Raw genomic sequence first — 17,467 nt, forward strand, 5'->3', positions numbered from 1 at the left:
TCAATCTGACGTGGTGGCTCTGTCATACCTTTTTTATGTGGTAGATTCCGGCGCACATTTCTAAATATCTCATGTAGAACAGAGCTACGTCTATCTTGTTAGAAGTTTTGCTGTATAGTATCGCCGAGTACTTTTACGAATTGTGCCGTGTATCGACAAGCCCGATGATCATCATAACGAGAATGATACAACAAAGACGACAATACAAACGACAAATACTACGAGGATGATCATGTCGCGACAATGGTGATACTGATACAAATTATTTAATGCCGGTGATGTGCAGAATAACTACCATGACAATGTTCGTGACGTAGATGACTTTGCTGACGATGATAATCATAGCGTCGATGACTGTGGCATTTTAACTTTGTATCTTTTACTAGAGGAGCACTATCTGATTCTCTTATAATTATGATTACAGAGACGACGGTTTTCGATATTGTCGATGACGGTGACATTTTCTCTTTGTATATTTTACTAGCGGAGCACTATCTGATTACCCTATGATGACAGAGAACTCGATTTATGATATTGTAATAAATATTTGGGATACTGTAAGATTGTAAGTAATCTTATCTATCAATATCATTTGTTATGCTGATCACTGAGTCAAAGTAGTAGTCTTTAGTAGTAGTAGTCTTTATTTCCTCACAAGATAAAAAATACATATCTTATGTTACAATATTTGAGTAAAAAGTATATATATCTAAATTATAAACTCACATAGCTAAATTGTATTTAAAATTAAGCGATTAATGAAAGAGTTCTTGAATCTATCTGTATTAACTTTCGGATACTGACTTGTTCGATTCCTTAAATTGTAAGTCGATACTTTCCTCTCGGGTAATAATCCCCTTAGAGGGTGTCGGTCTATGCCAGATACCTTACGAAATACTTTTCTATCCTGCTTTTCCAGAAGGTGTTTAATAGAAAATGATTTAGATGTATATTTACGTTTGTGACATCTATCCAGAAAACACTGCATTGAAAGAAATCTCTCCCCTTTTAGAAAGAAATCTCTTCCACAAGAAAGAAATCTCTCCCCTTTTAGAAATGTTATCCCTCGAGTCTTCAACTAAGAGTACAAAATGACTAAAATCCTCTCGGAATCTTGTGTTTTAGCCCTAATAAATTTCCTCTGTATAGTATTAGCTGCAATAACAGTCTTAAGTTATGAACACAATTACGTTTAGAAGGGCTCTAGAAGCTATTTCGCGAGGTGCATTTAAAAACGAGTTATCTCTTTTTTAACGTTTCTAAAACTAAACTACTCTGAGTTTTCTACTGAAGCACTCTTTTTCAAGGCTCTCCTGACATAATTTCTCGGATAGCCTACTTTTTACAAATTCCGGCTTTACGTCTCCTTAACAAATGTGTAATAAGTATGATACCTGTCTCGATATTTTGATCGAGTATTAGGTCAAATGTCAAACTTCGTTTCCAAAAGCGCTGAAATGAACAGAAACCAAGTTTGTGTTAAGGTACACTTAGAAGATCACGCTTAACCAGAATGAATTGCGGGAGTGATGGCCCCTCTCAGTACTCTCTGTATTACAGAAAAGGAAAACCTACCGTGTCTCTCTTCTATTTACTACGTATTTTTAACGTTTCATTCCGCGTTCGCTGTAACTAAGCCATCGCAAAAAGATCGTGGCCTGCTCGGCAAAAACCCGCCGTATTACATGGCTGACTGGATAAATTTAAAGGCATGGAATGAGCGAAATACAGCTTTGGGATTTGACAAGAAAACGAGAATAGTCTTTGGTGGAAAGTCAAATAGAAAGCTCCTCCCAGCCTCTTGGGTGCCCGACGGATGGGGGAACGTTTAATATCGATCTCAAGCCTTATCCCATGTAAGGTGTTTGAGTAACCTTTCACTCGCGGTGAGCCAAATTCAGAGATACATTTCTCTTAAATTTCATCTCGAAATCCCATATTCTTTCTGCATATTTTTAAACATTCTGAGGTTTTATTGAACGTGGGGCGTGACGAATTCGTTCTTAGAAGGTGTAGTGCTTTTTTTTTTACGAACCTTTCTTCGCGCCTGACACGAATGAAAATTCAGTTATTCGAAGGTCTTCGTCTCCTTGTAATGCGTTTGGACGTGAAGGGTCGATTCTCCGTTAAACCTCTCGCTTTCGTACACTTTTGTGGGCAAGAATAAAATTTCTGAGTCTGATATTTCAGCTGTGAATAGTAATTTTATCTTGGTATATGTACAGAATCAAGATCACATAATCTCTAGACAGAATGTAGCTGTTTGCTCGTCTTACAAATTCTTCTATTTTGTCTTTGGTTCTGTTCCAAAGAGAAAACGTCGTCAATATACCTCTTTCAAAGTAGCGATTTAGTTGTGCTCTGGATGAATATACCCTCCTTTTATTTTGCTATGAAAATATTGGCAAAAGCCACTGCCGCTGTGATATTCTCTGACGTTTCCAAATGATTTCGTGAGGGGCAAATGCGACAAATGGACTTATTTTCGTTGTTGTGCACATGGGTCTTAAAGTATACAACGCTTTCCCATAAAATTTCGACAACCTGTCAAACATCTTTCACCAATTTTTTGAGCTAAAATAATCACGTTTGGAATGAAAGTAATGTTAAGCTAACAATTTTATTGAAAAATTCAATCAACAAAAAGGCCCATTTTTCCGTGCGCTCAAAGGGTCTAAAAATTGTATACACCATTCAGATATAACCAAATGTGATATTCTCTACCTGATGAAGAGGCCATGCCAAACCAGTGTCATGAACAAATGTAACTTTTTTGTTGTTGTTATTACAGATTTCTTTTGCGAACGAAGTTAAAATCATTCTCGTCTGACTACTTCACGAATCTCAGCGTTGGAAATTTTGAGCTGTAAAGTATCTAAAAGTTAAATGAAATTGACCCAAATGCCATCCAAAAAATTAACATTGAACAATTGCTCAGGTTCTCCCAATAGGAAGATTTTCGGCCCTAGATATCACCAACTACGAACCACTCACCTTTCCTCATCACAATTATTGTTACAATCTGCATCAATCAACACTTTAATATAATAATTCACAAACAGAAAACCATATTGACGTCGACGATCGCGTTGTTTGAGTATTTTTCTCAACCTGCGCGTGCAGAAAATCAAGAGACTTCTATGCGCCCAAGTTTGAGGGAAAGTAAGGGACATAAGCCGCGAAGACGCCATACTTTTAGGTATTTGTCACTAACAGGTCACCAATAGGTCATTTATCACCATTATTTGAAATTATTTTCATAAACAGTCACCTAAATATCAACTATCTTTTGTGAATAGGTGATGAAAATATTGCTAATAAACTATTTATTGCGTTTCTGCTTCAGTAATTTATGGCAAAGAACTCCTCGGACTATAAACTACTACCATATAAACGGGATACGCCTTGAAGTACATCTGTTAGTATCACGTTATTTGTAATCATGAAAAGAAAGCTAAAAAGCAAAGTCAATTTGTCCAATGGTATTCAAAGCACAAATTGTGTGAAAAGTAGACGAGTTTTGGTGTAGAGTTTCTTTTGATACGTGAACGCTCAAGTAGCGAAGGGTTACCAAATGACTTTATACAAAATCCAAAGTGAAGGGTGGAAGAACTGTGTGGAATATCCCCCCTCCAAAAAAAAGCATTATATCTCTTGAAAATGCTTTTAAAGCTATGCTTGTGACATGTAATAAAAGCCTATACATTACTGTTATAGTGTTAGTGTGTTTTGTTAAATTCTAGAGTCGGTCAGTTGAGAAAGTAAAAATTCCTCTATCACTCTAATAGCATCCTGGTGGTCTAGTCCTTTAACTGTTTCTTATTTTTACATAAGCTCGGATTCCTTTGTTCTTTACGGGGGGGTATATATTGCATAACCCCCGAATCAACTGTCTGAAAAGCTGGGTGCGGCTTTGATTGTTTGAAGGGAAGAGCGGGGCTAATGAACAGCTAATTGAAATGCGGGGGGATTATGTATTAATATGCAAGGGGGATAACTGACTTATTCCCCTTGCATATTAATACATAATCTCCTCGCATTTAAATTACCTGTTCATGAAGAACAAATATACAGTAAATACAGTGAATTTGGTGGGTAGTCACTCTTATCCTATTCCTTATTTCATATACAAACTTGCTCAGCCAAAACGACAGTTCGAAATTGCACAGTGTCTTTAAAATTCCACTGTTTGGAGCTACCACGAAAGTGTCGCTGTCATTTATTGGTAACGAGTTTCGCTCCGTAACCCAGTCATCCCAAACTCGTGTACTCCATGAAGTTGCCCTTTTAGTGTTTTGTGGTATTCTTCCTTCATTCCTAGCCTGAACTTTGTTGTCGGTTACAGAAGTGATCTCTCGGCCGGAATCTTCTTTATCTGTAAAAAGGTCGGTCAAAAGATCCTCGGTGCGTAAATTAAAATTGTCAACTGCTTTCTCGTTGTCTGCACCCACAAATAAAGATTCAAAGTTGTTTTCCGAAACCTCAATTGAGGTGCCGCCACTAAGACTGCCTTGAGTAACAAACAGTTCTGACTCTAAATCGCTCAACATTGCTAGCCTGTTTCTAGCATTCACTACGAACAAGACGAGCAACTGATTCGAAATGCGAATTTTAAAAAACGGAAAGAGTCCCATATAACCCCATACATTAATTATGCATTCCACTTCTTTGTCTTTCACGACAAAACTTTAAAAACAAAGTCTACTAGTCTGAATGCATAATTTATCTATGGGGTTATATGGTACTCTTGCCCAAAAAACTAACATAATTAAAAAGCCGAGAAACTTTTGAATCCCACTAATTCCAGCATGGAGTGTTGAAAAACAAAACAAACATGAAGAATAGAGCCATTTTTCCTCAGTGTATTTTTACATCCCTTGAGGAATCCTTGCACATGTAAAAATAAGCCAAATATCGGCCTTCAGCTCGTGGTTATGTGATTTATTCCCCTCGTGCGTTGCCCGAGGGCAATGCACGAGGGGAATAAATCACATAACCCCTTGCTTCAGGCCGATAACCCTTACTTAACTATAATATATACAAGGCTGAACAAAAGCGCTACAGATGCGCTGGCATCTCTCGCATTGTTTTCCTAGTGTTTTTTTTTTTAGGGTAATTAACGTTGTTGGTCAATTTTTTCCTCAGAAATCCCCTCGATCCAGACAGAGACAATTTTCGACTGAATGATCGGGAGGATTTGTTTCTTGGACCTACTTTGCTAAATATGGGCTTTACGAAAGTGTTCGACCACTCTGTAAATATATATCGACCGTGTCCTTTGGGAACATTGTCAAAAGGAAATGGGGAGTGCACAGATTGTCCTCCAGGTATGTGATCCGGTGCTTTATTGTTACTCGGTGATAGGATACGCTAACTTTACTAATGATTTTCGATGAATCCATTTCGAAAACGGCTTATGAAGTTCGAATCCTATTATTAGGATACTTTTCTCTCTTAGCAAGAAATGTCATCATTCAAGTATTGTATAGTAACTACAGGAACAAAGTAACTCACTCACGTCCTCGGGAAAGGACGGAGGTGCCCATTGTTTTATGTTATATCTTATTTCGGCTAAACAGAAAGGGGTTGGTCACTTCGAGTAGGATATAAAAAACATCTGTGCAGTTTCATTTTTGGTGGAAGACTAGTGTATAAACTCTGGACCCCAGTTACCCCTCGGTCTCCGCTACGCTTTTCACAAATGCTAGGTAGACGAAAATCCGCCGCTCCGTTGTTATCACTCAAACACACTAAAGATAAAAAAATTCTCCCTCCATAAATCGCGTATCACGTTTTTTCTATTGTATCTGTATAACTTTTATCAGAGTCTGATTCAGACTAGCTAGCTTTTAGAAAATTTGCCATCAAATATCGGCAAGCTTGAAAGCAGTCGGGAAAGCGAAAAAAAGATTTAGTGTTCTAACATGGTTGAAAGGGTTTTTTTTTTTTTTTCGCTTTCTCGAATGGTAATGAATTTAAGCTCAGTGGCAGACAAAGTAGCATCCCTTGATTTCCATGCAACCATAGTTAGATTTTAGAATTACACAAGACCCACCATAGCTTTTTTTTGTTAAAAAAGTAATAAACTCGATCATATTTCGTAAGTTCTATGCATGAGCTAAGATGTTTTCTGATACAGGGCTTACCTTATCCAGAGGTGAGAGCTATATCCAGACACTCACAGTTGTATCTCCATACTGACTTCGACAGGCTGACCAATTAAACTGGTACTTAGGTTTGACCCTGACATAGAAGTATAGTATGCGATTATGGAGAGCAACAATAATGGAGCATAGGTGATTTTTGTTACGGATTTGTATAGCGTTACAGCGTGACATCGGGTCAAGTGAAAGTTGACGTTCGCAACCGTGTGACTTTAGCGTTTTCGTTTCATTCCGTTCTGAAGTAAATATCTCTGTGTGGTTGATATTAATCGATGTGGGAACCTTAAGATCCTTTGACTCTTTCAAGAACCAGCGATTTGTGCCCTATGAAGAGTTACTTACTCATATAATTTTCATAATCAGATTGAATATTAGGAACAAAGTCGACAAAAACCCGTTATTGGTGACTAAACATCTTGGTGGCTTAATGATTTTTACCGCGAAACACTGGCTTATCTTGTGAACTTTGCACAGTAAGCCAACGTATTGTTTCAGTTTCATCGTTTAAGGGGCTGGAGGTAACTTGTGTTTTAATACGATCCTGCTACTTTTTTTTTTTTAGACTACTTTTTCCTTAGACTACAATTCTTACACTACTTTTCACAGTTTACGTATGATGCACGATCCTCGCAGTAGATAGCGCTATTTTTGCAATAGCGAAAATCAGACCTGAAAAAAATCAGGCCTGTACGGGATTCAAACCACTGACCTCTGCGATACTAGTGCAGCGCTCTAGTATCGCTCTAGTATCGCATCTGATTTATCACTTTCACGGGTTTATTACGAATCAACTTAACGGCCTGCTCCCTGTTGGCTTGTTAGCTCAATTGGTAGAGCGCTGCACTAGTATTGCAGAGGTCAGTGGTTCGAGTCCCGTACAGGCCTGATTTTTTTCAGGTCTGATTTTCGCTATTGCATAAATAGCGCTATCTACTGCGAGGATCGTGCATCATACGTATCTAATACCGCAGTTCAAAATATATGAGCTTCATATATTCATTGCATCTGATTTTCACAGTTTGTTTTTCGATTACACGCCTATGTACCTAGCAAATTACACTTCAAAATGGGATTCCACTTAGCCTCTAGCATCTTCATATTATTATACTTGGCAGGAATGTGACGTTCAGTTGCATATTTTCTTTCAACTAGTTCCTTTTAGGAAGAGAAAGAAGAAAGACTATCATTCCTGTGGCAGTTCCATAAATGTAGCTTACCTAAAACGACTAAGTAGTTAAACAGAGGACATTTAGTATCTGTGACACCAACTTAAATAGTCCTTAACTCGAGTTTCCTTTGTTCTTTGGCTATGGTGATCCAGTAAGATTCACATTCATCCCAAAATGCAAGTAAACACAGTAGAAAAATAAATAATCAATTGTTTTCGCACCAGTATTGCAAAAGGTGCAAAGATCGCTTTGTATTAAACCTATCTTAGAATTCAATGTCATTCAGTATTTTAAACTGAAAACATTGCACATATGTTTCACAGATACAGAACCTTATTAATGAAAAAGCCTTTTTAGTTTTCACATCAACAATAGAAAATTTTGATTTTAACTTTATGAAGCCTGTGGACTCTATCGCCTTACTAGATATATGCGGACCGTAGAAATCCCTAGATTTGCTAAGTGCTGGATCAAACATTTTTTAACCGATTTTAAATCTTTTTAAAACGATCCTGCCACTTGCTACTGAACGCGTTATTTGACTCTACTTTACTCACCCTTGGCCTTCCTCGGCTAACAATTTCCTTTTTGACCAGGTGGTTTCTACTCTGATACTCTTGGTTACGTTGCGGAAAGCTGTAAGGAATGTCCATATGGATCTTACGTTCCGTTCGAAAATAAACCTGGAAAATCAATTCTAGATTGCAAGGCGTGCCCCATAGGTTAGTGACCACCATGGCACATGTTTGTCATCTCAGAACCTACTGTTTATTTAAGTTTGTGAGCCCATTAGTCGTCTCCAAATATGGAAAAAAATTATGGAGAAGTTTTTAATTGGGGTTATAGTTCTAATAAGAACATAATTTTTTGGGGCTTAGATTTGGGTTTTGACGGAAGGGGAATCTCAGGAAGCCTCCTTAAAACTTCAACCTTGCCAGCGGTGCTGCTGCTTACCTCTCACAGAATGAAAGGAGCGAATGAAAACATTGCATTTATCCGCATAAATGATTTTAATTTATAATTAGTTTGAATTGGGTCGTGCACCTGATTTACCTCATTTGATAAAAACAAACTAAGGTCTGCCGTTAGTGAATATAGCGGTCAATGCTCTACAAGTTCATACAAATTTAAGAAAGACTCGTTAATTTTGTTGTGAGTCGCATGCCATGTATTCCCTGTTGAGATTAGAATAGGTTTAAAACCTTCCGAACGTTTAGAGGGTACGCCATTTTTTGCATTCTGTTTTCAAATTAAGAGAAAGACGAAGAACTATGAGTGCCTCCTGTTGCAAAATATAATCTCAACAGCTGTAACATTTTTCTAAATTATAACAGGGACAGAAAGTGACGTTTTTGCTGGATATCGTGCTTGTCCGTGTTTGAAAGGATTTTATCGAACTCATCGATTCGCTAAATGTCTAAAATGCGAAGTGGGACTGGTATGCCAAGATGACTATGCCTCATTAAAACCTGGATTTTGGTGGCGGTGGCGTAACGAGTCATACAAACATCGATACCAGGATTTTATACAAAATCTTTCGACGACTTCTCCAGCACTGGATAATTCTTCCATACGATACCCTTATTCGATGCCATTAACTTATAGGTGCCAAGTGGAGAAATCTTGCAAAGGTGGCTTAGACTCACTTTGTGGAGAAGGGTACGAAGGTCCTCTTTGTGCAGTTTGCAGTTCAGAATATCACAAGCAACTGGATTCTTGTGAAAAATGTCCCTCAAAGGCGTGGATTGTGGCACAGCTTTCAACTGTCCTAGTCATTCTATTCCTACTATTAGCGTTTTTGGTGTGGAAGAGAAGAACATTTGAAAAGAACGAGGGCCACTGTCTAATCGACATGTTTTTCTCCAAGCTCAAAATACTAGTGGGCTTTTATCAGGTCACGCATGGCCTTTTAGATGTGTTCTCGTACATCGAATGGCCAGATTCTCTGCAAGCTGTCGCCACGTATTCTGGAATACTTCAGTTGAATCTTCTTCAGATCGCACCTGTTCAGTGTCTATTTTCAGGGTTACACGTGAATGCCTTTGGAGAATTGCTCCTGATATTGACTTTGAATGCGAGTATCATCGGCATCTCTGGCATATGTTACTTTATCTATAAGACAGTAACCTTGAAGAGTAATAACCTTGAAGAAGACGAAAACCCGACCAAAATCAATCAAACAAAACAGCTGGTTTATAGAAATCTGTTTTTCTTCTTGTACGTGACATATCTGAGTACATTTTCCAAAACAGCCAGTGTCCTTCCATTTGCTTGTCGGAAACTCTGCAAAGATGAAATGGAGGAGATGTGTGAGGAATACGTTAAAGCAGATTACAGCGTTCAATGCCAAGGATCCTTGTATAACCACTGGCTGATCTTGGCGTACATTTCGACCGCATACGTCTTTGCCCTGCCTGCCGCTTCGGTTATCGTACTTTGGAAGCAACAGAGAGTGTTATTGTCCTCGACAGACAGCACTCAAGACACTGACACGGGGGTCGTTGGAGCTTTGAGATTCCTTTTTGAAAACTACAAACCCACCTTCTGGTACTGGGAACTAGTTGAAATGTCTCGTAAAGCTGTTCTTACATCTGGTCTTATTCTTGTGGGACAAGATACCAGGTCCTACATTGGTTTGGCATGGGTCGTTGCTGGTATGTATGGAGTACTTTTCTCTTGGAATAAACCCATACAAGTCGCTTCAGAAAACAGATTGATGTCGACGTCCCTTGCTGTCACTCTTGTTAACTTGGGCATCGGCGCTGTGAGCAGAATCCCCGCAGAAAATATATCAGACGATGTGGATAAAAAAAAGGACGAAATAGTGATGAAAGTACTTATACTGGCCGCAAATACTTTGGTAATTGGCCTACTTGTCGGTAAGGATGGCTAAAAAGTATAATTTACTCGTAAAAGTACATATGCAAACGTAACCTAGTCTTTTTTTATGAAACATGTGACAACTGAACAGAGCACTGACAGACGGTTAACGTGGCGGATTTCACACTAACATTTGTCGTAACACCACAAAATCTAAGTTAGTTATCGCCAAAAGAGAGCCAAAGCGATCGGAATACAGCTTCAGTGATTACGTGGTTGAGCAGATAATTTTAAGTGATGAGATCCGTAGCTAGAGAAGTAAGAGAATCGGCCATTTGCGTTGCCGTTTCAGGCTTACGTTAAATTAGGCATTCGTTTTGCTGCATCCTGTCCTGGAGAAGGATGAAAGTTTCTTAACCGGCGTAACGTTTAATCATTTTTAACAAAATTTAACCGATAGTCTATCGCCTATAACGTCATGAGGTAGAATCTTGACGACTTTTGAATCAACACTTTTTTAAGGTTTTATGAAGAAGTCACTTAGAAATCTCTTTGTATGATTATCGAGACTATAGGTTTGTATGGTTCAGGTCTACATCGCTAGTAGATGGCTTAGTTATTAATCATTTATTATTAGTTATTATTATCAATAGTTATTATCACTATAGATAAAAACTGGAGGAAGATGCTACATTTCAAGTTAACGGGACAAATACATTCAAAAGAGATTAAAAAAGAAGAAATAACGACTACTTTCGAATGCTGCCTTCGACAAAAATGTCTGCGTTATTAGAAAAACTATATATATATATATTTAGATTTTTTTACTTTTATCTCTACCTCAGGTCAGTACGTGATGTTTTTGTACGAATATTTAAAGGAGTGGCGCAAAAACCCACAATGCTCCCTTTCTTGCTGCCTGGCTTTGCTTCTTCCTCTTAACGATTTGCAGGGAGAAATTCGAGGTATGGTTGGCAAAAACTTGATGAAAACACAGCTAGACACAGGGATGTTGGGGAAACCGTCCATCGCCACTACTGCGAAAGATAGTGGAGCTATGAGCTTTACTCTATCTGGTGAAGACGTCGAACAAGAAAATGAAGTCAAACGAGATGATGTCGTCAAAAATAACAACAAAAAATTTCATCGTTGGACACAGACAGAAGCTGTAATGCCACCTCTGGCTTCAACCGTAGAATTTGGATCGATGAGAGGGCAGCAGGGGATAAAGGAGTGAGTACAATAAGCACTGTCAGTGTTATAATCAAAGATACAGAAATCTTCGTTTGCAGCATACGATACTCGCAAAAGGCGGTTTAAAAAACATATTTTGCGGGTACCGTAAGCAGGCGCGTAGCTCCCTTTAAGCGAGTAAGCCCGGGCTTACAAACTTTTCTCGGAATAGTTATTTTTTCTTGGAATATATATACCTTCCCCGGTATGAGATATGACTGAGTAAAACCCATACCGAAATTTCAAGAAAATTCAGCTCTTGAAAAATTTTACTATCGATACCTTTTTTTCTAGACTTCAGCCATTAAAGGATGAGATGCATACCTCTGGAGAAAACTGTAATGCACCAGAAAAACTAAGGACATTTATAAAGAAGGAAGCGAAGGGTCATGCAGTAACAAAGCAGAAGGAAGGCATGAAGAATGAAGCAGAGTGCAATGCACCAACAAAGCAGGAGGAAGGCATGAAGAATGCAGCAGAATGTGATGCACCAACAAAGCACCAGGAAGGCATAAAGAATGCACCTAAGTGGGATGCACCAGAAAGGCAGAAGGAAGGCGAGACGAATGCAGCAGAGTGCAATGCATCAGCAATGCAAAAGGAAGGCATAGAGAATGCAGCCAAGTGCAATGCACCAACAAAGCAGATGGAGGGCAAGAAGAATGCGACAGAGTGCAATGCACCAGCAAAGCAGAAGGAAGGCATGGAGAATGCAGCAGAGTGTGATGCACCAGCAAAGCAGAAGGAAGGCGTGAGGAATGTAGCAGAGCGCAATGTATCAGTAAAGCAAAAGGAATGCATGAAGAATGCAGCAGAGTACGATGCACCAGAAAAACAGAAGGAAGGTTTGAAGAATAAAGCAGAGTGCGATGCACCGGATAAGCAGAAGGAAGGCATGAAAAATGCAGCTGAGTGCGATGCACCAGAAAAGCATAAGGAAAGCATAAAGAAGGAAGCAGTGGACAATGCATCAGCAAAGCAGAAGGAATGCATGAAGAATGAAGTAGAGCGCAATGCATCAGTAAAGCAGAAGGATGACATGAAGAGTGCAGCCGGGTGCAATACACTAGAAAAGCAGAAGGAAGGCATGAAGAATGATGTACAGGGCAACGCACCGGCAAAGCAGAAGGATGACATGAAGAGTGCAGCCAAGTGCGATACATTAGAAAAGCAGAGGAAAGGCATGAAGAATAATGTAGAGGGCAATGCACCGGCAAAGCAGAAGGAAGGCTTGAATATTGTAGCAGAGGGTAATACAATGGCAAAGCTGATGGAATTCATGAAAAAGGAAACAGAAGGCAATGCATCAGCAAAGCAAAAGGAGGGCATAACGATTGTAGCAGAGGGTAACACAGTGGCAAGGCAGAAGGCATTCATGAAAAATGAAGCAGAGAGCTATGCACCAGAAAAGCCGAAGACATAATTGAAAAATAAAACACAAAGCCATAAACTTGTAACCAGTCAATGGACTGTTTGCCATCGCATTAAGTGCCATACCATGCTTTTAGAAACAAGTGTAGCGAATTTATTGTATGCCTTATTCAGATAGGTTTTAGTTAATACATAAGAGTTATGTTTTATAGAAGGGACTTTGTTCATAGACTAAAGAATCCCTTAGACTATGTATACGTATCAAACAAAGGCGCCGCATATTTCAGTATCTACATTCCATTTCTTTACTATTATCGCCTTCAAAATCCTACACCCGATTTCGTCAGCTTGTGTAGTATCGTGAGGTTAATTTGAAATCGTAGGCGAGTACCACCATCGTCCAGACAGGTACTTTTGATCCGAATAGCTTGGAGGACGGATCAATTTCAATTTGTGTAGAAAATGATAAGTGTTTGTAGTAACGAGATTTTGAGCGAGTCTAAAGTTTGGAAAAAACAACAACGACAATATTAACGAAAACAAAAGATGAAAACAAAGAAAACAAATAAGTAAAAATTTGGGCTGTCCGATCCAAACCAGTGGTGGCAGCCGATTCTCCAAGTGACCATCAGAACTTCATTGGGCCTGACAGAGGTGATATGAATGCACCTGGTGCCCCAGGTATGAATCTTTTACGAGACTTAAGTGATATGTTAAGATAATTTGAATTCCTTGCCACCCTTAAATCGCCAAACGATGTTTGAAAACTCCTCTACGGTGGCGTTTGTATCGACCTGGAATTTGTAGATCATCTTACTGAAAAACTATCAGATCAACAGAATGTAAACGCTGCTTGTTATATGAAGCACTACATGTAATACTTTTAAATTAGGGAATTAATTTAGAATGACAAAATATGCATGTTATTGGTTAGTGATAAAATATTTATTCGTAAGCTCTTAAAGTATCGACATTTATGAGAACTCAACGGCACGCTTTGTTACTGTTATGAAGAATGGTAACCAGCCAATCAGATGTTCTGTAACTTTTAAGCGTTCAAGAGTTAACGTAAATTGTTTTGTCTTAATGGTCATCAAAATAAGAGTCAGAGAGCACCTGAATATCAATTAATTCGTAGTATACGCATTAAAGCTGTTGCACATCAACAACTATGTTTACAGTCTTGTTAGAATATCTTTACCAGCTGTTAATGTGAAGTAAATACGAGGTTCTCGGGAAGAAAAGCCGGTGTAAGTATAAAGCCCCCCATTATAAAGAAACATGTTTTACTGCATGGGTCATATTACAAATTTCATGAGCAATAGGACTTTCAAACTACTTGGATATGAGGTTAAGATAAATCAGAAAACGGCGGCGGAAGCAAGCGGATTTACAAAGTTTAAAACAAAATCACAAAAGTGAACTTCTAAAAGAAGGGAACAGATGTCACCGAGAGGAATATCAGAGTGGTACAAAAGTAATCAAGTTCTCTAATGTAAAGGGGAAAATGTTACGTAAGTAAATTTGTTTCCTGTAGCCCTGCGATCTAGTCAAGACCGCTGTGGCCTGGGTTCAATTCCCGGACCTGTCACGTGTCGGTCGAGTCTTTTGTTGGTTCTCGTTCTCACGGCAAGGGTTCTCCGGTTTTCCTCCCTCCGCAAAAACCAACATTCCAAATTCCTATCGTAGTTATGATTAATCTCATAATAACATATTGTCTCCCTATTTAGTAAGCTTGTCTATTATCATTTAGTAGTGCTACCATTAGAGAACAAAGTTATCGCAGAAAATTCGAGTCTATTCATGGATTCATTGATTCTCTCTTTCTTTGTTTCCTTCATACATTTAACTCGATTGAGGCCTTCTTTTGTTGGAGTATTTTCTTTAATCGTTCGTTATGAGTTATGTTGAGTAAGTCGTTAATTTTGGCGTCTTTCGTCCTTCGTTGATTCTTAGGTTATCGAAGTTAGCTGTTTTCTGCTGCTCCTACAGATTTTTCGTTCTTTCGCCAGTCCATTTTCTCCTTCCTTCGTTTAGGGTCGTATTTATTACTCTTTGTTGACTTAGATCATTCATAAGTGTGCTTGCCTGTTCATCAACTTTAATTTCTTCTCGAAGTTCACATCGGCCATCAACAGCAGAAGGTACTGCTACACGGGATTTTCGGCAACATGATCACTCTAAACTGCAGAAAATGTCGTTAAATATATTACACTTAAGCTCATCCTCAATCTGGAATTGCTCAATGACAGACTAAATGAATACTACTTTGAGCTGATATCTTACTAATAGCTGTATAACCGACTTTTAGTCGCGTTGTGAAATATTCGACGCGATGGGATTTTCCAGATAAAGAGAATGTCCCTTTTATATTAAGATCAAGGTCTAACAATTAATGATCGCAGCGTTACATATTATCGATTTGAAGATTCAAGCGATAGCGGTAATTTCGCTTAAGTTCCATATCGCTTGGAGACACTTTCCTATTTGAAGATGTGAAAAACAAACAACAAACTTATATAACGATCGCTATTATCCTCCTTCAATGCTGAGCAGGAACCAAAATTTAAGAGAAGTATGCTTGAGTAAAGTAAACAGAAGTCTTTAGGGTTTCTTTTTTCAGTTTTTCTGTTATTTTTGTTTGATTTTTTTTATCAAAGTTGGCTTTGAACGGTTTTGCAGAGGTATAAATGTTAAAAAAGATGTTCAGCCGATTTCATAGCGCTCGTGGTCGTCTACTATTTCTTGTTTTGCTGTTTTTATTCATCCATCGGCCCCTTTCCTTGCTTCTTTAGCCTGTTCATTCTCTCGTTCAGTTCTTTCGCTCTTTGCTTTCCCGCGACCAGTCTTTGATTCTTCAGTGCGTAGAGGAGCAGGCGCTAATTTTTCAAACAATAACTAACGATCGAGTTAATTTCGTATTTGCTTCTATCACAAGGGGTTTCGTCACTTGTTCCTCAAACTAAATAACTGCTCAAAATTTATCATTCCTATCCACTCCGAAAGGGTATTGCCAATACAATTTTCAGTAGTTACTACAAACTTAACCAACACAAATCCACCCTCCATCTAGATTTGCCCTGTACCAGACCTTCCTATATTTCCCTAATTGCGATTCCATCGACTTTTAGTCGCGTTCTCCATTTTTCGCGATGAGATTTTCCAGATAAAAGAGATTCCCCTCGACGTTAAGATCATACAAAAATAATTAGCGGCTTAAGATCCCGTGTATTGAAGTCAAGAGCGAAGGTGCAGATATGATATTTTTAAGAAAACGGTTATTCCCGAAGTTGTCCGTTACTAGCAATGGACAACTCTCCACTTTATGGCAATACGATGCTCATAGAAAACAAACAACAAAATACATTGGAGTCGTGGCTATCTTCCTTTGATGTTTTACATAAAACGGAGATTTAGAAACGGATGCATTGCTCGAATGAAATAGATAAAAAATTAATAAAATCGAGATAGCAATATTCACACCGCGGTTTGCTTGCGTTTGTTTTTTACATACCATAAGTGGATTTAACCACAGAGAGTGACATGCGCAACCTATTTACTGGACTGATAACACTGAAGAACACTCACTGCGTCTCTCGGCGAAAAAGCAGTGTATAGCGTGATTTAAGTGAGACTGTAAATACTGAACAGGTATGTGATAATTATGTTTTAATGCTTTTAAAGAAAATAATAATTAACAAATGGTAAACACCACAGCGTACACTATTGAGTTATGGATGCACGCGGGAGGTTTGCTAAGCACGAAAGAAGCGTAAGAGTCGCGCGAGGCGATAGCCGAGAGCGACTCTAGCTTCTTGAGTGCTTAGCAAACCTCCCGCGTGCATCCATAACTCAATAGTGTACGCTGTGGTGTTTACCATTTGTTTTATAACATAACATTGATAAATTGTAGCTAAAGAGTTTCCTTTTATTTAACAAATCTTACGTGACCAGAAAAAACAAGCGCGCGCGGAAAATTAGTCTTTGCATTTGCTCACGTCAGCAGCGTACTCCCATGGGTAAATGGGGGACGCTAAATTGACCAATCAGAGCGCGCGCTTTACTTTGGTTATGTTATAATTCTCTCTCTAAACCACCTTCGGGTTGAATATATTGGCAAATGTATATATGAAAAAGATTGAAACGTTATTTTCCATCATTAGCATTTTTTTACACTGCTTAGAAAAACACATCAATCTTTTTTCAATGCCTAATTTTAAAGGTAAAGGTAAAGGTCTCTATCTCTCTAAACAACATACGTGTTTAGTTACAATTTTTTAAGGTTGAAATCAGACAGGCGCCTCTGGCAGCCGTTTTTAATCCGAAGCGATTTCACCTACCCACCCAACCCACCCCAGGGAGGACATCCATCACACAGTAATCTCGTGCGTGGGAAATTAACGTCTCCTACCCCAACCCTGCAGGAGACGGGACCTCCATTTATTCGTCCCTATCCGAGAAGACTAGAATATCTAACCATTTCTTGATATTAAAGAAAGGAAGCATATTCTTCTCAATTAATTTTAAGACCCTGAGTGTTGGTCCGGCCGGTATTGAACTCTCGACCTCCCGCACAGCAGTCCGGCGCTCTCCCAATTGAGCTAACCAGGCGGCGGGTTTTTCTTGGTATTATTCAAGAGTCCTTGAGAAGCATCGCCATTTTGACACAAACAAGCAGAGTTGTTTTAGTCAAACTTTTACAAGGAAAAC

At 38.7% G+C, this 17,467-nt stretch overlaps 1 protein-coding gene across 1 annotated transcript; it reads left to right on the forward strand.

Moving 5' to 3' along the window:
* The first annotated feature begins 399 nt into the window (after positions 1-399).
* LOC148735416 (uncharacterized) lies at positions 400-13,912 on the forward strand. The gene is made up of 8 exons (XM_088753723.1): positions 400-565; positions 2,792-2,866; positions 3,347-3,418; positions 5,146-5,327; positions 7,930-8,055; positions 8,668-10,212; positions 10,999-11,386; positions 11,681-13,912. Exons 1-8 carry the CDS (start codon positions 507-509, stop codon positions 12,807-12,809), a joined length of 3,576 nt encoding a protein of 1,191 aa, XP_088609849.1. The 5' UTR covers positions 400-506; the 3' UTR covers positions 12,810-13,912.
* Positions 13,913-17,467: the final 3,555 nt, after the last annotated feature.

The sequence above is a fragment of the Stylophora pistillata genome, chromosome 3 (genome assembly GCF_964205215.1).
Source record: "Stylophora pistillata chromosome 3, jaStyPist1.2, whole genome shotgun sequence".
NCBI lineage: Eukaryota > Metazoa > Cnidaria > Anthozoa > Scleractinia > Pocilloporidae > Stylophora > Stylophora pistillata.

Excerpts from the sequence above, each read along its gene's own strand:
- LOC148735416 (XM_088753723.1), top strand. The coding sequence starts at position 507 with ATGATGACAGAGAACTCGATTTATGATATTGTAATAAATATTTGGGAT. Across the intron at positions 2,867-3,346 it reads AGCGTTGGAAATTTTGAGCT|TAATTTATGGCAAAGAACTC; the intron begins GTAAAGTATCTA and ends TTTCTGCTTCAG. Across the intron at positions 5,328-7,929 it reads GTGCACAGATTGTCCTCCAG|GTGGTTTCTACTCTGATACT; the intron begins GTATGTGATCCG and ends CTTTTTGACCAG.